At 37.7% G+C, this 23,906-nt stretch overlaps 1 protein-coding gene across 1 annotated transcript in view; it reads right to left on the bottom strand.

Annotated features, from left to right (window-relative positions):
* Positions 1–24: 24 nt before the first annotated feature.
* The window catches only part of LOC131686888 (protein PTHB1), a 51,470-nt gene continuing 27,588 nt past the window's right edge, over positions 25–23,906 (bottom strand). The window contains exons 4-8 of the mRNA XM_058970892.1: positions 23,507–23,640; positions 22,434–23,328; positions 775–967; positions 537–709; positions 25–499 (exon numbers count right to left, since the gene is read on the bottom strand). Coding sequence (XP_058826875.1) covers positions 70–499; positions 537–709; positions 775–967; positions 22,434–23,328; positions 23,507–23,640 — 1,825 coding nt within the window. The 3' untranslated portion in view covers positions 25–69. The remainder of the gene's footprint in view (positions 500–536; positions 710–774; positions 968–22,433; positions 23,329–23,506; positions 23,641–23,906) is intronic.

Raw genomic sequence — 23,906 nt, forward strand, 5'->3', positions numbered from 1 at the left:
AAGAAAATAAAATATAATCGTAAAATATTAAACTACCATTCACATAAATTCAAAATATCCGAAACGCCATCAGAATGGAAACTCATTAGCCTTCTCGTAACTCACCCATTCACTAGATCCAACCTCATTTTCAGTCGCCTGTTCTTCCAGTTCTTCCTCAAAATCTGCACTAGACCGACCAGTCTTCGACCGTTTCTCTCCAATGCGTGCAATCAAAGTGGAAAATTGCTTCTTAAATTGACCAAGCTTAAAGTTTTCGTCGACTGCGAAAACAAACTTTTCGTCAAATGACGAAATTCCGGTATCAGAACGGAATGGACCGTTGTGGGATAAAAATTTTATGACAGTTTGCATCATCTCTTCCCAGTCGAGTTCCGAACTGTCGAATACTGGGGCGGCACAGATGCTTTTAATCGTGTCTAAATATTTAGATGATATATCGGAATAAACGAACCCTGTTTCGATTAACCGCAATAGTGCTGATAGATGAATCTGAGAACTAATAATGAGAGTTTTAAAATATCGGTGAAACTTTAAATCGTATGCTTTGGGTAATTTTGAGTGCACTGCAGGTTTTCGAAATATCGGCATGGTTTTGTTTGAGTAGCATCAGAATACCATCGAGCGCGCGTAGGGACCTTTCCTGGAGTTTGACTACAAATCGACGTTCGAATAATCGCATCTGATCTGTACGAATTTCCAAGTCTTTCTGTAAAGATACACTATGAGAGTATTATCTGTTTTGAAAATGTTAACATGGTTTGTTTTAGTTACCTCCAGTTCTTTGTACTTTTGTCTTAGCTGGTAATGCCGATCGATTTCTTCCAAAAGTCCCTCCATTGGTGGATTTGATGATATTAAAACACGATTTTTATCATCCGGATTATTGGCTCCATTTCGTAAACTTATCCTTTCTACTAATTCAGAAATAATCAACGGAATTGCTAGCAAATCCTCCGATTGTACCCTGAATAAGATAGTATTGTTACATTGGCATGCTACTTCAGAAAGTTAAGAATATAGCGTGCATGAGAACAACGGAACACAAATCGTGTCTCCGTTTTTCGGAGCTGACGTCAATCCGGCGCTAGTTTAATCTGTTAACTAAGTTAGTGTCGGATTCTGATGAGACGAAGTCGAAACGCAAATTCCATAAATAATTTAGTTATAGCTTTTGTGCACTTCACGCGCAAGGATGGTTATAAATAATTTTCTCCTTAATGGAGAAAAAATAATTTTTACAAAGTGGAGAAATATAGCATTGTGCAAATTGCGTTCTATTAGAATTTATCGTTCTCTTGTGAATCTTGGGGTTGATGTAAATTTATTGAATCCTAATGTATCCGATTATTTCGCTGAGTTGTTTGGATAGTTAAATTTTTGTCCCCGGGGAACTCACTAAGTTCCTAAGCTAATATCACGCCTATTTCCCAGCGAATTCTCTACAGATTTTTACAAACTTGATTTCAAATGAAAGATACAGTAATACCCTTGATTGCTGCTGTATTTCATTTGGTTCTGACTCTTGGTTCCGGAGTTACAGGTTGGTTAGCAAGGTCGCAATGGAATTTCCCATATAAACCGTTACAATCGTAATACCTCATAGACTAAAAATCTATTGAAATGGTCACCAAATTACTTCGACTCGCAAGTCTAGATCACTGATAGCCAGTCAAATATTCTTTAAATATATTGTCCACTATCGACAATTCCGGAAGTTCCGAATTCGATTTCTAGGTGATGACTGAAACCAATTTTCTCAAAACAAGTCTCCAATGGAATATATAATATGCAGTTGGATGTAGCATCCGTCCCCTACCCTTACACCTTCCCCCTTCATCACCCTCCCCTCCTGGACCTCCCTCACACCTGCATTCCCTTCATCCACCCCGCATACCGAAATAAGATGATGGGTTTCTGAGGCATCCTCCATTCTCAAGCCACTAAACCCCACCCCCTCCACTTACAAACCCATTCTCCCAACATTTCAACATCTGATCACATGAATATAATATAGAACTCAGGCTGATAAAGTCAATTAAATATTATACTTTTTTGTTTAAAGTGATTCGGCGTCAACTTTCGTGGTAGTAGTGGGATACGTGCTACGTATAATAAGAATGTAATAGACATTTGCACAACTATATTGAACAATCCCAGCTAATCAACAAGGGACTGGAAGGTGTGAAATATTTTTCAATAGTACTCAAGGAAGAGCAAGGAGTTGAAGGATGAAAATGCGTGGAATAGGGTCATATGAGCAAGCATAGAGTTTTCTGGCGATTTAACCTTTACGGGTAAGGATATTTTGGCATTAAATGCGAATCACTTGAGTCTGCGGGAAACTCTAAGCTTGCTCATATGAACCTATTACACGCTTTTCTAAACTCTCTTTCTTCAACTCCTTGCTCTTTCTTGAGACTATTGAAAAATATTTCACACCTTCTAGTCCCTTGCTAATTAAATATCGTTACAATATGAATAAGAAAAAAGAAAAAAAACCACCAAAGGAATCATAGTGTGGATAAATGAGAAAGGCACAATTGCACCACTAGGTGGATTAAAACAGGTTTTTTTTATTCAGTTCGTTTATTTGATAAGGTGCGTTTTCGTTAGCTTAGAGGAGCCAATGTCTTTGCTTTACATTTTAAATTTCTTAAAGCCAGGAGAACAATGATGACAGAGGGAAGAAAAATATTAACTTTCAGCTTCAGGGGAGCGTGTGGGAAGGGGTACATCAACGACACGCGTTAACAGACTCGAATGGCCATGATGAACTGAGACGCCGGGTGGTCTTCTTACAACCGGCAAAGCTTCTCGAGACAACTTCGTAGTATGGCGATGCGAATCGGCAGCACACCGACTTGTACGTGTTATGTTCGTACTGAAGTTTCGCGTCGCCTTGAGGACGTATCAAACCGTCGATTGTGTACGGGCACTTTTAAGAATGCCAGGAGAAAGCAAGAGGATAGTTAAATCTGTATATTGATGGCTTTCAGAAAGATGTATACGAGACACATATAAGAGAGATCGCGGCTTGCCAGTACATCCCGAACCGGTACATTGGGCGGTCTTCCTCGGCTCCGAAGGGAATCCATTAGCTGAGACCTCGGCGCACGCCCAAGCAGTATGTATGATATCGTGATAGCCGTCGCAATAATCGCAGATTCCACTATTCATTGGTCCAATATGTTGGAGATGTGCATCCAGCATGTCATAGTTTGAGATGAACCAGGACATTGCACGACCCATATCCATCCCCTTGAATCAAGGTTTCGTCGATATTTTCGGGACTATCGAATGTTTCCAAGTTACCTATTGCTCCACGAAATTTTCAAACTTTCGAGAGTCCTCTGATGAATAATACTGAAAAATTCGTTGAAGCAGATTGGTGTTTCATAAATATCACCTTCCAAAGCACCCACCTTAGCTAAAAAGTCCAGCGTCTCATTGCCTGGAATGGAACAATGACAGGAAATCCAATTCAAGGTAATCTGATGTAAGTGTTGGCCAGCCCCAGCCATGAGCACTGCTGAGACTCCCTGAAACAAAGACCTCAGGATCGGCACGCTTATCCTGGAGTTTCGCGGGTAGCAAGGAAATGCCCGATTAGTTGATGCAAATTCTACTTTTATTTTCCTCACTTTCACAAACTCTTTCTTCTATCTCTTCCACTTTCCACTTCTTAATTCTATCTGACCTTTTTTTGCTGCTTCACCACCTTATTCTCCTACTGTCGAACTCCCGTTCTCCTTTCCGCCGCGTCTACGGCCTTTGCCGTCCGCTGGACTGGAACCGATGAAGAGGTGGCGATCTTCGGTGTCGTTGAGTTACACCAAGGGTGGTTGCGGCCTCGGTCCTCGGCTCATCGATGGCAAGCCGGAATCCCGGAACAATGACGTGGCGTGATGAACAGGTGTACCGTCAACGTACTGCGCGTCGGTTATATTTTCAGCAAAAACTGCGGGGTCCTGTTGTCCACTCGAGCTCTTCACAGTTTAAATTACACTTTTCCTATAGGTTTCAACTACACACTCTACTGTTCGACGCTTTCCGGGTAAGTGATCGGCCTTTCCCGTGAGAAGTTGATCGCAGCGACCTGGAGCAAACTCGGTCATTCCCCTTTGGCCAAGTTCATTGCCCCGTCTGCGGTATATAACGCGCTGCGAGCTATCCAATCAGGTTGATCGCCACCCCACCCGTTCCTTCGCCTACCGCCACCCCTTTCCGTCGACGACCTCTGGTGGTGGGTTTTAAAAGCTATGGTGGCTGCATGCTGATGATAGTTGCTTTCCAAAGGTCTATCAACTGTGATTAGTGGAAGGTTGGTTCACAGTAAACACATCAAACAAACACAAACATTTCCTGCTTTATAATTTAAAACTTATACGACAATTTAAAACACGCGGTAGTATCAACAATCTTCACGGAGGAGACTTCCGACGCTTACACTGAAAAGATTTTTTGGATAAAGCACTCAGGTGCTGTAGTTCCTGATTCCTCTCCTATAATTTCCGCAATTCTCGATTTCCCATTTGTATTGTTTACATTCCTACATAGCGCTTGGCTCTAAGCCCATGCATAAATAATGTAACACAAATTAGCTTAACCCAAATTTAAGCTTTAATTTCCCCCGAATATGCATGGTTCTGAATAGGAAGGTGCGAATGGGTGCACTCACCTTTAGACCGCCGCTCTCTTTTTTGTCGTCATTTGACCACGAGGATGCGCCGCCTGCAAACTCACCGTGAGGTCGGGAAGCGTCCTTGTATCTCCGTTGAATCTTTACTTTGTGTTGTGATATTGGGCGGTGTAATTATGACGAGACGCAAGTGATAATGAATATATATTTTGGTTGCAGTTGAAAATCGAAAAATTGACTGGCGCCTTTCGTGTTTTCCTTATTTGCAGAGTAGGCAATTAAAGCGCATCTTGTGCACATGTTAGAGAATCAACTTGCGCATCATCTACACTAGTTGCGCTTTAGTTCTGCACTCTGAAAATAGGAGAAAAATCGAAAGATGCAAGTTCACCATTTCGATTTTCAACTGCAACCAGAATAAAATGCTTTATTACTAGAGGTTCCATTCCGGGCATCCCGAGATTTTTTGCTTTCCCGGGATTCCCGACTCCCGGGAAATTGTGTTTTCTCGTTCCCGGGATCCAGGAAAATTCTAATTCATTCCAAATAACTTATCTCCTGCAAAAAAATCTGCAGGCAACATCTCGACCGGCAAACACTTAGAGTGGGTAGCAATTGTAAATTCTATATTAAATTTGCAAAAGGGCGAATAAGATTTGTAAACAAACTTTGATTTTGATGGTTTCTCTTAATTTACTATAATTTCAAACCAGAAAACAATTGAAATTGCTTCTACGAAGGGTAAACATTTACATTAACGCATATTTTTCATGAAATTCCACTCTGCAGCAGACTAATGAGCGAAACAAGTTTGTTTACAAAAAATACTTTCGCCCTTTTGACGAATTAATATTGAATTACACTTTTTCAACTGAGGTGGAACCATGTAAGGTGATAGGTGATTATCACCAAGCGGTGATAATAAGATGATCACCGTAAAATTTTTAATCAGATAAGGTGATCACTTTGACTGTCACTAGCCTAATGACTGAGCTCACGTCATTCGCTTGTGAGTTAACTTGGCATGTTTATGTCGTTTTTGCTTGAAGCAGAGACTAACTCAGTTTCGGACCTAACTGCTGTCAAACCGTTTGTTTAAAGCCAGTTTCGAACCTAGGTTATGCGCCACTGAACTGAAAACCTAGTTGGGTTTCAACCTGAAATTTATTTCGGGTTCGCTCACACTACCGCTGTTTTGCGGGAACCCAACTCAGTTCCATTAAAAACGTTTGTTTGAAGCAACTAACCTGGGTTAGTGTCTAGGTTCTCAATCGAAAACGACATTAATTTCACTAGAATCTGTCAAAATATATTTTCAATAAAAGGTTATTCCCGGCCAAGATGCATTATAGTATAGGTGTTCACATTCGTCATGTTTGAGTGTGTTGGTTTGTTGCTAATGAAATTAATCATGGCGGCCCAGGACCACGAAGCACATAATCAACAAACCGACCCATCGAAACGAAGCTTGTAACCACGTGGTAAAAATAAGTATGGCGTCCGGGATCGCAAAAGAGCAAATGTTTACATCACTAACCAATCAGAATGAAGTATGGGACCACGTGCTTCTGTCTTCTTCTTCATTTCTTCTTGTTTGCCCGAAAAAAGTGACAGCTGGTACATCACTGACGTAAAAAGTAAAAATTAAACCATAAAGAAGAATAAAAATATTCGTAAATAAAAATAGATGCTCTTGATCCGTTGGAATATATAAATTAAATCATCATGAAGTGTTTTATTCCGTCGTGTAGTTCCGTGTAGCACCATCGGATCAAACTTTACCGGAGGAGCCTTAGGGATTCGTCTAACTCGTTGGAGTTGCATGAGGAATTGTAAGTTGGAATTGATTATTTGCAGTAGAGTAGAAAATCGAAAACTCTACTAGCGGAAAGCATTTGTTATCTCATGTTGGGCGTAATTTATATAATGTTAGAAATAATGCTCATTAGAGACCATCCATAAATGACGTGGAATTATATGGGGGGGGTTGTATTTTGTGATGATGTGGGACAACAGGGGGGTAAGGTGTCATGTCATGCTACGTAGCTTTTTTTAAGGGGAATAGTTTTTTTAATTTTTTAAAATTTTGCGATGACAAGGGGGAGAGTTACCGTCAAGCTACATAATTACCAGGGGGGGGGGGGGGGTATTCAGAGTTTTGTGACGAAATGCTACGATGGGGGAGGGGGGTGTTAAAAATCACTCAAAAAATGCTACGTGTTTTTGGATGACCCCTTATAGCGAATTACTGCGCTTTTATATCACATACTAAGTGATAATCACGATGCGCACAAGAAGTGATTTAGGTTTTCCACCGCTGTGACAATTTTTATTATTAATTAGGAACTAATATGGTTCCAGAAACGACAGCAAAGTAAACATTCTTTGAAAGCCGATTTGTTCTAAAATTCAATTGATCAGAATAATCTAATGATAGACATATTCTCCTATTTCAGATTTTTAAGACGATATATGGTAAATAAAGAAGTGTTTGTATATCTCAATATTGAGCTCCATTTGCCTGATGGAGCTAGATGTACTTTTATTCCTTCCATCCTGCAATTGGCAACGACATTATAACTACTGGGCGGTGCATCATACCAGTGGCAAGTTGGAGTAGATTTTGTCACTCTAATGGGTCGAAATACCGAACTTTATGTTTCTATATATATATATATATATATATATATATATATATATATATATATATATATATATATATATATATATATATATATATATATATATATATATATATATATATATATATATATATATATATATATATATATATATATATATATATATATATATATATATGTATATATATATATATATATATATATATATATATATATATATATATATATATATATATATATATATATATATATATATATATATATATATATATATATATATATATATATATATATATATATATATATATATATATATATATATATATATATATATATATATATATATATACAGGGTGTTTGGTTCATGGTTAAGAATCTCTCGGAGGGTGATAGACTGCCATATTTGGAGAAAAAAATTGTTCTACACATACCATCAAATCTCAACCGTTACAGAGTTATTGAACTTTTTGTGTAAAAAACTTATTTGTCTTAAAATACCTCTAACTTTAAAAGTATATTTTGTATTTTAAATGTTTTAGTTCCATTCGAAAGGTGAGAAAATTTTGCATTGAGCGATGCCCTCACATGTTTCAGCTAATGAGTTTAAGTAGCCTTTTCAAAGTAATTTATTGAAAATTAAACAATTTTAAACGATTTTTCGTTCATTTCTTGAAAATCCTAATAGTTAACCTCATCATTTTAATAATTCAGATTGTTAGTCTTGATGAGCTGCTTAATTCGTTCTTTGACATGATACACTTACCTTTTCTTATTTTCACGGTTTTGGGTTATTCAACTTGGATATTTTTATCTCATTTTCGCTCTAATTGAAAAATTATGTCACTTATTGTACTTTTTTTCTTTTTATTCGAAAGCCAGGAAAATTTTACAGTGAAAAAAGTATTAATACCTTTCAGTTAAGTGAATTTAGTATTCTTTTAGAAGTAAATTAGTTTAAAGTTAATGCTATTATTAGCATTTTCGTTAATTTTCTTAAAATAGTAAATAATAAACATCACCATTATTATCATGGAAATAATGCATCTCAGCAAGTTCTGCAGTTCTTTCTTTGACTCCATTCAATTATCTCTTTTGGTTTCGACGCAAAATCGTTTTTATCACATCGTTTCATATGCAAAAATAACGATTTCAAACCCACTACATTTAAGGCAAGCTCATGCTGTGTTAACTATTAAATAGCAGCAAAATGAAAAGAGATATAGACAAAGTGTCAAATAAAAAGTTATAGAGAACATTAAGGGGCATCAAATGAACAATAGTAACGATAAATTTTGTTGATTAATAATTAGAATAATTAAAAAAACTCTCCAAAAACACAAATTTTGCGTTATTTCGTTAGTAAAAAATCATTTAGTACACTTAACTAAAAGATATTTGTACATACACTGATAGGACATTTTCTCAGCTTTTCAATGAAATCTTGTAAATAACGATATAAATCATATTTTTTAGATTAGAGTCTTTTAAGCACTTGCAAGTTGGTTACAGGAAAAGTATAGTAATGAAATTACAAAAAAATTAGAAGAGATAGAAATCTGACGTCCAAGAACAAATTATGAATCGTCCTAAAACCCAACTTTTGGATAATGGATATTGCTATAATCATACTTCATTATTTCGAGAAAATTAGCAAAAACCTCCTCAAAAACACTAACTTTTAACTACTTTACAGCTAAAAGGTAATTAAAACTAATTACTTAAAAAATATGAGAACACCATTCAATAGGCAATTTTCTCACCTTTCGAATGAAACTGAAACATTTAAAATACAAAGTATACTTTTAAAGTTAGAGGTATTTTAAGACAAATAAGTTTTTTACACAAAAAGTTCAATAACTCTGTAACGGTTGAGATTTGATGGTATGTGTAGAACAATTTTTTTCTCCAAATATGGCAGTCTATCACCCCCCGAGAGATTCTTAACCATGAACCAAACACCCTGTATATATATATATATATATATATATATATATATATATATATATATATATATATATATATATATATATATATATATATATATATATATATATATATATATATATATATATATATATATATATATATATATATATATATATATATATATATATATATATATATATATATATATATATATATATATATATATATATATAGGGTGTTTGGTTCATGAGTAAGAATCTCTCGAGGGGTGATTTACTGTCATATTTGGAGCAAAAAATCGTTCTACACATACCATCAAATCTCAATCGTTACAGAGTTATTGAACTTTTTGTGTTAAAAACTTTGTTGTCTTAAAATAGCTCTAACTCAAAAAATATACTTTGTATTTCAAATCTTTTAGATCCTTTAGATAGATAAGAAAATTTTCCACTGAAAAATGTCCTCAAATGTTTCAGCTAATGAGGTTAAGTAATCTTTTCATAGTAATTTATTTAAAATTTAACAATTTTGATCGATTTTTTCGTTCACTTTGCGAAAATCTTTATAGTTAACATACCTATTTTAATAATTCAAATTGTTAGTCTTGAAAAGTTGTATAATTTGTTCTTTGACATGATACACTTATCTTGTCTTGTTTTCATGTGTTAGGGTTATTGAACTTGGATATTTTTATCTCATATTCACTAATACTAGCTCTTATTGAAAAAGTATGGCACTTATTGTACCTTTTCTTATTTTTATTCGAAAGTCAGGAAAATTTTGCTGACAAAAATGTATTAATACCTTTCAGTTAAGTGAATTTAGTATTCTTTTAGAAGTTAATTAGTTTCAAGTTAGTGTTATTATATGCATTTTCGTTATTTTCTTAAAATAGTAAATAATAAATTTTTTACGTTTTAACGACATTCAATTAGCTAGAGATTACTGGGTAGGGAAAGTTATGAAACTTAGAGCTATAGTACTCAAGTGAGAGCAAGGATGTGAAGTAAACAGATCGGAAAACTAGAAGTGGCAGGGTCATTAGAACAGGCTTAATATCGTGCGGGCTTAATTTTTGCCTTCTGATAATGAGGGTCGAGCTTAGGCAGAGTAACTACGAATCACTCGAGTTCACTATCATGTGTCCTTGATAAAGGTAGACGTATCTATCTTTACCGTGACAACCGGTAAAGATAGATACGTCTACCTTTATCAAGGACACATGATAGTGAACTCGAGTGATTCGTAGTTACTCTGCCTAAGCTCGACCCTCATTATCAGAAGGCAAAAATTAAGCCCGCACGATATTAAGCCTGTTCTAATGACCCTGCCACTTCTAGTTTTCCGATCTGTTTACTTCACATCCTTGCTCTCACTTGAGTACTATAGCTCTAAGTTTCATAACTTTCCCTACCCAGTAATCTCTAGCTAATTGAATGTCGTTAAAACGTAAAAAAGAAAATGTGACTAACATAGTCGAAATAAAAAAAGGGAAAAAAGTAAATAATAAACTTCACTATTATTATGATGGAATTAATGTATCTCAGCAAGTTCTACAATTCTTCTTTTGACTCCATTCAATTACCTCTTTTAGTTTCGAAGCTAAATCATTTTTATCTTCTCGTTTCATATGCAAAAACAACGATTTCGAACCCACTGCATTTGTGATGAGGCCATGCTGTGTTAACTATTAAATTGCAGCGAAATGAAAAGCGATAGGGATAAAGTGTCAAATAGCAAGTTGTAGAGAATATTAAGGGGCACCAAATGAACAATAGTGACGATAAATTTAGTTGATGAATAATTAGAATAATTACAAAAATCACCAAAAAACGCAAATTTTGAGTTATTTTACTAGTAAAAGGTCATGTAGTACACTTAACTAAAAGATATCTGTACATACACCGAAAGGAAATTTTCTCAGCTTTCCAATGAAGTCCTGATAATAGCGATATAAAGCATATTTTTTAGATTAGAGTCTTTTAAGAACTTGCAAGTCAATTACAGGAAAAGTTCAGAAGTGAAATTACAAGGAAACGAGAAGAGATAGGAATATTATGTTGAAGAACAAATTATGAACCGTCTTCAAACTCAACTTTTGGATAATAGATATTGCTATGATGATAATTCATTATTTTGAGAAAATTACAAAAACCTCATCAAAAACACTAACTTTTAACTACTTTACAACTGAAAGGTAATTAAAACTAATTATCTGAAAGATATGGCATTTAAAATACGAGGTACGCTTTTTGAGTTAGAGGTGCTTTAAGATAAACAAGTTTTTTACACAAAAGTTCAATAACTCTGTAACGGTTGAGATGAGAGATTCTTACTCATGAACCAAACACCCTATATATATATATATATATATATATATATATATATATATATATATATATATATATATATATATATATATATATATATATATATATATATATATATATATATATATATATATATATATATATATATATATATATATATATATATATATATATATATATATATATATATATATATATATTAGTCCACCAGCTGGCGCTTCGGAACAAATTGTTTTACTCCTGTTTCGTTGTAAGTCGAAGCAACGCGCGTCGGGTTGACACTAGTCTGTTATAAAAGAAATGGAACACATTCTGCAAGAAATGGATTCGATTTAAAATTTCGAACATGACGAAGCATTTTTTGCGAAATATCGTATACCAAGCGGTAAGTATTGCTAATTTTTTTCTGGATATTGCTCGCAGTATTAAAATGTATCTATTAAATACTGTACTATTCCGGTTCATTTATATACTTTGTGCAATATAATAAAATAATCCATTGGCACTCTATATCAACATTTTATCGGTTGTATTGACTGTACACACATTATGATGCTACGCCCCCAACAAAACGAGCATATCATTTCATTCTTGTACGTTATAGTATTTCCGACTTTGTGCCGCACACTGCTTTGGAATTTTAATGTATATGATATTCATAGTGAGTGCATCAGTGTCCATAAACAATTGTGACAAAATATTTGAAAACGAAAGTGTCTCCCAACGGTAGGTGATACACAAAAGTGCATCAAATTTTTAGATATCGAATGTGCGTCGAATGCCCCCTAGGACGATATTGTAGGTCATGGCTCCTGATCGTCCAGTCGGATAAAGTGCCAGTTTACACAAATTATTGCCTTTGAGTCTTCGAAGACATAGTCACAGTAACAATCCTTCATGTCATATGTACAAAAAACACGAAAATTAGCATTATTCACAGCTACTTAATACAAAGTATAGCCAAACGTTGTTTTTCTATATTATTTCTATTCATAGTACATTTTAAGCCGTTTGTTGTACCTATCTGGTGCTTCTGCTCATTTGCAGCTTGCAGCACTTCAATGTTTATTTTTTGTTAACTCGAAGTTTTGTTTTTTTTCTCGTTTTCGAGCATATTGAGTTTCCTTTCTAGCAACTTATTTCTCTCTGCTAGCAATACATTTTCCTTTTTCTTATTTCCGTTGAAATCGCGTAGCTCGTACTTACTGGATTTCAGTTGCTTTTGCTGTTCCAGGGATGTGGACATGATAGAAGTTTGAAACATTTTTGTTTGTTCCATCATTTCCTTAGAGGCGTTAACGAATTGCTCAGTCAACTGCACTTGACGTATTAACATCTATGGTTGCGAAACTCTTCTTGTCGATGGAACCTGTGTTACTAGACGCGTTTGGTTTTCTAACTCATTATGAGTAACTGGAAATGCATTTCCAATCGCATATTCCAAGCCAGCCGGCGGGTCAACACCGTATGTACCAACGTCGGGAATCCCAGATACAGTAGCTTCGAATCCACATGCGTCAATTACTGTTTCTTCGGCGGTTGTGAGCTGCTGAGCATCGTATGGACCACCGCCAGTTTGTTGTATGGAGCGTTTGTTTAACAAAAAATGAATTAATTGTCAGAATAAAAGTAAACAAATTTACTTACTATTTTCCATTCTGTTTTCATCGGTGGCCCAGCAGCATTAAGTTTTGCTTTAAGTTCCACCCAAAGTTCAGCGGCTTCCGGTTGAACTGTTTTTCTTGACCGGAATTCTGGATCTTGTGCCATGGAGTTGGCGAACGTAATAATTCTAACGATGTACGCACTTGTCTACCAAAGATATGTTCTGCGGGAGATTTCTCACCGGGTGCGTTGCGACACGGCGTTGACCGATAGCAGGGAAGAAAGTTGTCGACTGCTGCATGGAGTTTTCCCCCTGCGGTGATCTTTTTGAGGGACCTTTTAAACGTGTCGACAAATTTCTCCGCCAATCCGTTTGACTGCGGATGAAAAGGTGCAGTTTTTGGGTGGGTGATGCCGCTGGTATCGTAGAAAGTTTCGAACCGATCACTAGTTAGCTGAGGCCCATTATCCGTAATCAGCGTTTCCGACTGTCCGTTTCTGGCGAGGATTTCTCGAAGAATGCGTAACGTTGCTGTTAATATCCTTACTGCGCATGACTTCTGACCATTTCAATTACCAATCAACCAGAATGAGATAATACCAAAGAAAAACTCAAGATTAATAGGTCCCGTACAAAGCAGTGATAAAGTATGGTTCACACACCGTGAGCTGATGAACTAAGCTACAGCAAGTTTTGGGCAAACCCTTGGTTTCTAGCGTCGGTACGCCTAGAAACACCATGGAAACAATCAAACTATTGAAAATAATAAACACTATTGTGGTATAATGGCATTTTACATTATGACCAAACGATATTAAACCGAATTTTGCACATTTTTGAAACTGTCCGGTTGTTCTAAAGGAATGCTTTTATAATGCTGCTGCACATAGGTATGTTCTCATTGTGATATGAACAATACTATAATTCGTATTATTTCGAAGAAAAAAGATCAAAATCGACACATTGCTTCTGGTCAACACAATAATTTCCTTTAGATCTTCCCTTCGGGTGTTTGCCGATTCATAACTGTGTTACAGAACTTTCGGAGAAGCAATCCTGCACGTGGACATTTTCTAAACTAGAAAAGTGTACATAAGCATCAAATTTTGTTCAATATTTACATACACACCAAAAAAATATGAATTTTATCGTTGACGTAATTGCAAGCATGACAGAATTTAACAAACCGTAATTCACGAAATGACGAAATTCAACCGTGCTTCGTTTAATTTTACATGAAACATATATGTTACATGCGACATGATGACATAAAATTACAGTTACTGCCATTCAGAAAAAACGCTGTATATGGAGTAAAATTACGTGATATACGAAATTCAACGTCAAGTAAAATTAAAATCAAACTTAAAAGTAAGTCATTTTTTATGCTCGTATATGTCAGCGTCAGGAGACGTAAATTTACACGATTTTTTCTAGGTGTGTATGTCAACAAACGATAGTTGTCCTCAAATACAAATACAAATTGTCATGTATACGATACTTTAACAGACGTCGGTTGTTTGAGCATCAGACTGCTAATTTGACAGTGAACCAGAATAACCGAGGGGCACATTCGCATGGTACATGAAATAGTCGTGACCACTCTGTCTTCAGTTTATCTTTGATATTACCACTGAGAACTGACATACAAGATAAGTTTTCAACTTGTGTAAGAAATAAAGCTGTCGCTTTGAAATGATAACAGCAAGTAGCAACTTGCCACTAGTCGGCGCTACGATCAGCCAACAATCACTATACGGGCCTTGCGTGCAATGGTGATTAAGGCATGCGAACCTGTATGCGATGCAGAGGTGGGTAAGAAAACCAACCGTTACGTACATACAGCGATGCCAGATTTACAGACATGTCTGTATTTTACAGACTTTTGATGGTCTCCTACAGACGTAATCAGAAATCTACATACTTTTAAAAGAGTAACAGTGTTTAACAAAATTTCACTAGAATAATTTGATCCGAATATGAGTGATTCCTTCACAATAGTTTATTAATTTCAAGCTACTTTTAAAGTAATAACCTAGTGTAAATAGGATTTACACAACAATCTACAGACTTTTACAGATATTTTAATTGTTCTTCTACAGACATTTCACAAAGACATGTGGCATCGCTGCGTACATACACTGGTATTGTTCTCAAAATCTCAACACGTGTAAACGAGTGATGCACATCGTATTCGGTTTGGATTTCGTTCACACGGTAAACGAAAGAAAAACCTCCACCGACTCTCAGTTTACAAAACCAAACCGAGCCACTCAGCACCGTTTACATGTGTGTACGAATTTCAACTTGTGTTGATGTATTCTCAGCAGCGGTTTCGGTTTGGCTTTAGAAAACCGGGCCTTGTTTTTTCTGTACATGGTGCTTCGGTTGAAAGAAGGAGCAGTAAACTCGTCTGCAGTGCTGCCGAATAGACAACTGAATTGAGTTCAATTAGTTGTTGAGAGTCAATGGGGTAATATCGAAATGGCTGGTTCTGAGCAGTTGTTAAAAGTTCAACAATTGTTTAAATTAAAATTAAAGAAAACAATGAAATCAGCGATGTAAATAAAATAACGAAAACAATAAAACCAATTAAATTAATGAAATCAATAAAATTAATTAAATCAATTAAACATGACTTCAATCACTTGAAACTTCACATTAACACTCAATGCATTCAAAGTGGCCTGTATTTATATCGCCAATAGTTATATCAACGAGATCCAATCCACGTCTGGTTGCGCTGGTTAGGCGATTCTCGAATAATCTCGAGCACACACTCGCATTTTGTATACATATATCCTTATTATTACTGCTACGGCGCATCGTATTGATACATCTATCCTTGCATAGAGGCAATTGCGTGTATGTGTGTGTTATTTACATATAGTAAGCAACTCAGACGCAAGTGGGGGGAAACTCACGATTTGGTTCTTATTTACTGAGTGCTGGTAATACGTATTTCTGTTATTTTTGCTGTTACTGTACATCGTTTTGAAACATCTAGAAGGTTTGGTCGCGTACATTCGAGTTTAGAGAAAACTACCACTAAATTGTTCAATTACAAAAAACTTAATTAATTGAGAACAGCAACCAACTAAAGAATAGCAAAAACACTTTCATTTTATAGACCGCCATTAAAAACTAAGTTTCTTTAAGTAATAAATATTTTCGGCGATACCAGTCGATGTGTGTATGTAAATCTAATGCAGAACAATTAAATTTTTAAAAAATGTTGCGCAATAATTTGAATAAAAAAAATTTGTTCACATTGTGTCCAATCCCGAAGTTGTCTGTCTCATTACAACAAAACATGTAAAACGCCCTTCAATCATTAATGTGGATATTGGTCCACAATATAACCATGCTAATTATTAAATCATCATGAATAGGCCGCTATTTTGAATTTCTAATTTACGACGCAATTCAAGTTTCGTTTCCTTGGAAATATATGCCTATTTAAATATGCATGCTTTTAAATGCTAAATCTTCGTAAAATAACACCATATTGGGATGCAAAATGACGACGAATAACAATTTTTAATCTCTACACAACTTTTTGATATCAAAAATACCCTTGTTTCAAGATATTTTTTACCATTAAAACGTTATTGAATACCAGTAGTATTGAATATCGCTCGCCATTTCAGATTTTAAATGACGGCAGGCATCAATTTGCGATCTTTTGACATATTTCTTATATTTAAAATGTCCATGTCGCGTGATTCTAGATGACAGAATATCTTGAATATACCGTCATCTTAAATATTGATCTGCTATCATAGGTATAAAAATAGCGGAGGCTATTAAATTTCCTTTTACTTTCGATTTTGGGCAGTTTCCCATACCAAACATACCCATATTGAAAACTTCCTGATGGTAAATCATTATGAAAATGTCGCAATATTGAGTTAAGGAACGCCATTTATGACCACGAACATAATTTATTTAAACAGAAATATGTCTGAAGACATTTTTTCAATTACCGAAAAGATACCTTATATTATAAAGAAATTTGTTTAGAATTCTTAATAAAAATACTAGCAGCACTAGCACAGCCGATAAACATCAACCCGAATGCACAACCGCAACACAACCGAAGTGGTTGGTTTCGTTATTCTCGTGTTTCCTTCTCATACTCGTGCACCGGTAAACGAAAATCAAAACCAAACCGCGGTGCTGTGTAAAGGAAACTCGGTTTGGTTTTCGTGTCTCGTATAAACACAACCAGCGATAAGACTGCACACAATGTAAAGGAAACATAAACACTTGTGAAAATTTGGTTTACCGTACCGGTGCTCAACCGGTATTTTCCCACCTCTGATGCGATGGTGATTTTCAACGTATTTTCATTTAAATGTTTACACAGGTTTTTCGGGGAAGGTTGTTCTAGCTTATATGTCTGTTCTGTGCTATTACTGCCCATCAATTGGCCCTGCGTAGTCGAGATGCAGCCGCTGCCATGTTTTTTCCGGACCAATTCGTCTTCCGATCGCACCTGGCTACGGTTGCACATACGTTAAAGAATCGGACGGAGTTTTGCAACCTCATCATCTTTGTTCGGCCAATACACGTACTGACGGGCAATAGACCGCATATGCTCAACTCCCGGGTAACCCGTATGTAATTGCTGGAGTACGCGTCTGCTGGAACAGGGTGGTTCTACCAATATCTAACCATACATGAAACATCCAGCCACAACAGACAGTCCACCACCTCGCAGATAGATCTGCTGTACTTCACGATCAGTAATATTCGTCTTCCTTGAGGGCCATCTTTCATTGACAACCCGAATGACTGGCTATAGTATATCATCTGATTTCGTTCTGCTCTTGATCTCCTTAAACGAAAGCGGAAAAGCCTGAGGTGACTCGTTAATAAAATTCCTTGTCTGGTCGCACCTGACGATTCATAAGCCGCGATAGCACGTCAGTATGGCCAAAACTATCCGTATGCGCATAACAGATTATAAAATCGTAAACCAGTAGCGTTAGGGCCCATCGCTGTAGACGGTTAGCTTGTAGACGGAGATGCCCTTTTTCGATCTGAAGATTGCTGAAAGTTGTGTATAATCGGTCTCCATAGTGAACCAACGACCAAGGATCATCCTATGGAATCGCGTCACTGCAAATATCAGCACCAATCTTTTCTTCTTGATTTGACTGTAGTTGCTTTCAGCAGCTGTCAGGCTGCGGGACACGTGACAAATGGTTTTTACTGATCCATCGGGAAACTTACGTACGATACGGACGCCCAGCCTGACGTTTGACGCATCTGCCGACACGACGATCGATCGAATGATTTTTGGTAACCACACGACCTTTGTACCAGCTTTGAGTAATTGATGCATGATCTGCCGGAGCGTGCGCATTCCCTTAACGTACTTGTTGTACTAGTTCAAAACACCTAGGTATGCACGCAATGTTGAGATGTCGTGCGGAGACAGCATGTTGATAATCGGCGCTATTTTCTCTGGGTCCGGTCGTATACCGTCAGCATCGAGAATTTTGCTCAGGTGCTTCACCTGGCACAAATTGAAGCAATATTTTTCGATGCGCACAGTGACGCCGTAATCTTGCAAGCGTTCAAGAACAAGCTGCAGGTTGTGTTGATGTTCCTCTTCCGTACGACCTCCCACCAATATGTCATCCAAATAACCAGTAGTGCCTAGTGCAACCAAGTCCAGTAAGCATTGCGTCCCACTGTTGGAAGGCCCCCAGCGCTGTCGGATGACAGTCGGGTAAAATGAAATAGGCCTCGGTGTGTGTTGATGATAAGAAGCGGTTGACTGGCTTCGTCCACTTGTATCTGGAGGTAAGCATCGGATAAGTCGATGTGACTGAAAATCCGATCTTGGTAAAAATGTCTTCCGGCAGAGGCAAAGGGTTATTTTTCGGCTCAAGTACTACATTTAGACCGGGCGAAAAATCCGCACAGATGCGAACGGATCCATTCGGTTTTCGCACGATGACAATGGGTGCCGCCCAGTCCGAAAAGTCGACCTTCTGTATGATTCCAAAGCTTTCCAACCGGTTTAGTTCGTCTTCTATGACGCTTTTCATACTGTAAGCAACCGGTCGTCTTTGGACGAAAGACAAGTTTGGGGTTACCTTTTGTGGGGTACCTATAGTTAATGTGTATAATACATAATACGCTGTCAACCTAGACTAGGTCGCGATTGATGGAATGAGCACCACCTCACGCAGAGCTACCAACGTGAACGGGGGATTGTGCGTGATTGACAGGGCCCGCTTGTCTCACTCTTAGCGACTCATTCGTGTGTTAACATTACAAGTTAAGAGGTGCACATATTGTGCTGGGCGATTCTCCGGTTAGCAAATGGCGGTTTCCACACCTTTGAGCACGAATTGCACTGGAGTCTTGTTGCACAGACCCAGTTGGTGAGTAAAAATATTGGGAAACCGATCCTGTAGTTCTACTATACCTTGCTTCTTCGGAGGGTCGATGTGATTGCAGAATTGGCTGATTCCACAAATTGAACAGGTCCATCATCTCAATGCCTAAAATGTTGAGTTTAACATTAGCAGCGGCGACAAAAAACTCACCGTCATTGAGAGTAATATTGCATTACAGTTCCGAGACGAGTTTCAGCGGCTCCCCAGATGCTGTTTTGGCCCGGCAAAATGCAGGCTTAACCGGTGGACGACCGATCCAAATCCACGACCTATGCGAGATGATGGATATATCGAACCCAGCATCCAATTGCAGTCGAAGAGGCACGTTGTTCAACTGCACACTAACGAATTTCCGGCCTTGGCTGACTTTCTGCACTGTTACTGTTTTTGCTGACTGCTCATACTGCTTTTTTTCTTCATCGGCACTTGCTGAAGGGTAATATCTGCTTTTTCGTTGAGTTTATTGATGAGCCGTATCCGGATCTCTACCTTCTTGTTTGATTTGAGACCGCAGACGTAGATGAGGCATTTAAGCTGCTCCTCTGTCAGCTCCGAGAGTTTGAAGTCAACACAGGATTTGTTTACCTTGCTCGAGTAGGCAAGATAATCTTCATCATCCTCTTTGGTTGTTTGGGGCAATTGTAACGCCGGCGAAAAGTGGACACTGTGGCTCCAAACAGCGCTTTCAACTTCTCGACGGTTTCAACGAAGGTGTACTCACGAGCTAGCTTTGGTCAAATGAAGCTGTTGTAACGCTCGTGGTCTTGTAGGCTCATTTTTCGAAGCAAAAGTCGTGCCTTTGTAGCGTCATCCAGTTTTCCAGTGTCTTTGTTAAAAACATCAGTATAGCGGGAAAACCATGCGTCGAATGTGTGCCCATTGTCTTTGTCATGCGCGAATTCCGCCATGTTGCTTGAAAGGGAATCCAATATAGCTACACACCTAGAAAAAATCCTGTAAATTTACATCTCCTGACCCTGACATATACGAGCATAAAAAATGACTGATTTTTACGTTTGATTTTAATTTTATATGACGTTGAATTTCGTAAATCACGTAATTTTACTCCAAATATAGCATTTATTCTGAATGGCAGTAAGTGTGATTTTATGTCATTGAGCGTGTTAAGTACATGTTTCATGTAAAATTGAACGGAACGCGGTAATATTCCGTCATTTTGTAAATTACGGTTTGTTGAATTGTGTCATGTTTGCAATTACGTCAACGATAAAATTCATATCATCATTTGGTGTGTATATCACGAGACAAGTTCTTGATGGCTTCCTGCGTGGTGGTTAATTGCTGTGACATTTTTGTCATAAGTGCCTGCTGGTTTGTGAGAATGCTTACAACCGCCTCTGAGAGACTGGTCTACTGCGGCTACTGGTTCCCAGCACCTGGTGCAGGAGCTTCTCCGTTGGTTGCCGTGTGTAAATTTTTCCGCTCTTGACTGATCCGTTAAACTGCTTACTACCTGGATGGTTTCCGGCACGAATTTTACAACCGACACATCGCCACTTTTGAGATATAGGGCGGTATAATTATGACGAGATGCAAATGATAATGAATATATAAAATACTTTATGACTAATAAATAAAAATGCTTCCAGCAACTTTCGTTGCATGCTTGCGCTTGCTTTATCACACACTGACTATCGACGACAGCTTCGGTGTCATCTCCGATCACCACTACCTGCGAAGGCATCTGTCACACTGCCGGCTGTCAGTTGGAGAGTCCATGTAGTTGAGTGGTGACAAGAGGTCCTGCGAACACTTCGCCCGCTCCACGACCAATCGCACGGTGACTCAAACCATTACGCCCCCCTCCACCTTTCACGGCGTTTGGGGAAAGAGACGAATCCGCACCACTGTTCGCATTGATCCACCCTTCAGTTCTCTCGGTCGAAAAACATTCACGTGACCGACGTCGTTATGTGCACATCGGGCTTTACCATCTGCTTCATGGCACTTTACAGAATTCACTAGCGGGGCCCCTTTTCACGTGTCACCGATCATTATCGAGCGATGCGGAGGAGCGCACAATTTCTGCACTGTTTCTCTCAAGGTGGCAGTGGTAAATCAACACACGCATGGTGCTCGAGATGGACGTGGACAAAATGGTGACCACTGACTCCTTCACATTCCGCGACGGAATGAAGTACCAAAGCTTTGCATTGCTATTGCGGGCTATGTTCGAGTATCAGTGGTTCTAGATTTTTTTCGGTTTGGGGAAACTCTGCCACTGCGACTTTAGATTTTCTGGAAGTCTGTTCATCTTTAAGATTATTGTTTATGTTGATGCGACACGAAACTTTGAGACATAAATCTTAATGATCGCTAAAGCAAAGTGGATAAGACTGGACATAATTGCACTGAAGGCGGTGGAAAGAAACATTATGCCTCCCATGGAGATGGGCTCATTAATGACAGTTTACCGCGGATACAGGAAGAGAAATTCAGAGTGGTATGTTGGATGGTCACGAAACCTGCGCTATGCTGGCCGAGTACTCAAGTGCCTTCAGTGTTTTAGAACAGAGTTTCAACAACTGCTTGGATAATCCACCCATCCTTCGAACAGCGTAAAATTTGGCAGCTATGGTGATATGGCCATGTTTTCTGATTGTCGGACAACAAATTCGTAAAAATGGTTCATGAAACTAATCCTACAGATACCAGAAAAACAGGTGAGCAGCGAGCAAGGTGTATCAACCAAGTTGAAGAAAACCTGAATAGTCTTCGTCCCCTTAGAAGCTGGCGACGAACGACCATAAACCGAGCGAACTAGATACGACGTCTTGATACATCATAGCACCATACATCAGATCCGTTATGACTGAGTACTCATCTTAAACCACACAATTTTTTACTCACCTGAAACGGTTCGTGTTTTTTGCAGCAACAATCGTAACTTTGCTTCCGGTCACGAGAGACAACAATCCAAGTACGTGTGGACTTCCTTCGCTGATAAACTCAGGGAACAGGTTGCCAAGATTTTCATTTCTGCCATGCAGCGCCAGTGTAATTTTGTGGAGTGCTTCCTTCGAAGCTGGTGTAGTTCTGACAAACATTTCCAAAGGTAACCTTATCGATTTTTGCAGAATCCTAGTAATACCCTGTTTATTGGTATAGGAACATGAAACTTGGGCGCTTGTGCAAACTGGAACAGCTGGCTCGTATGGATAGATCAACGTATCCAGTGTTTGAATGGTCTCCGTTTGGACATCTCGGAACATGAACGTTTTCTTGCTGCACTTCAGTGCCGAATCGGTAGTGATGCATATTTGCATTAGCTCAACGTTGATGTGTGGCTTTGCGGTGACTATGAGCTGGCACATATAGATAGGATTCTCACTATGCGGAATGTGAGTTTGTTGGGTACATTTTTCTAGCTTTGAGTCGATAATGGCATGCATGGTAAGTTCACGCTCGGTAGCCGCATTAATTACAGTGATATCACTAAAGTCTACACCGGATCGTATTTCCTTTTCTAGTTCCATCATTTCTTTCTGACATTTAGTCACATCGAATGGGGCCAAATTCAGAGGAGGTACTTTGAATAGATGAGGTTCCGATCCGAGGTATCCCACGTTAAGTTGACCGGTACTGCCAAGAGCTACCAGTGCTCCTGGTAAACTTGAAACGTTAGCTCGGCTTAACGCTACTGGGATATCCGGTAACTCGGCCGACCATACTATTTGGTTTTCTTCATATAATAATAGCGATCCACTTTCGGAAACAACTGCTATCATGAGGCGGGCGTCAGGCTCTGTATTGATTGATTTTGTAAAGAAGGTTAGTGAAAAACAGTGCCTGTGTATTAATTTGTTGCAGAAACTTATAAGTGTCATTAAGTTAGACAATTTCAATTCTTGGAGCTACGCTTAGTTGAGAAAATATTTACTGATAGTAACAGATTTTCTGCTGTTTACTAATTGTGAACTTACCCCAGTACCATCCGATAACAAACGAGTGAAAACAAATAGGCGAATAATCAAGTTTCTTGATGAAGCGGACTTTTCCCGTATCTGTTACACATACAAGGTTATTTTCACCCATGATAATGACCACCGACTCCAAACTGTAATAAAAAGAAATACATGAGCATGAGCATTATGACAGTACAATTCGTAGTAGTTACTCCGTAATTGACCAACCAACAAGCGTAATTTTATTTTATTTTATCATTTTTTGGTCATTAAGTATTAAGATGAAGAAAAGCCAATTTGAGTGAAAACACAATCACGATCTTCTTAAATTGGCATATTTTTCAGTTCGATAAATAATACAAAATTATAGAATATAATACCATATAACACAATACAAAATGAGAGTAAAAAAAATAAG

This window comes from Topomyia yanbarensis, chromosome 3 (genome assembly GCF_030247195.1).
Source record: "Topomyia yanbarensis strain Yona2022 chromosome 3, ASM3024719v1, whole genome shotgun sequence".
NCBI lineage: Eukaryota > Metazoa > Arthropoda > Insecta > Diptera > Culicidae > Topomyia > Topomyia yanbarensis.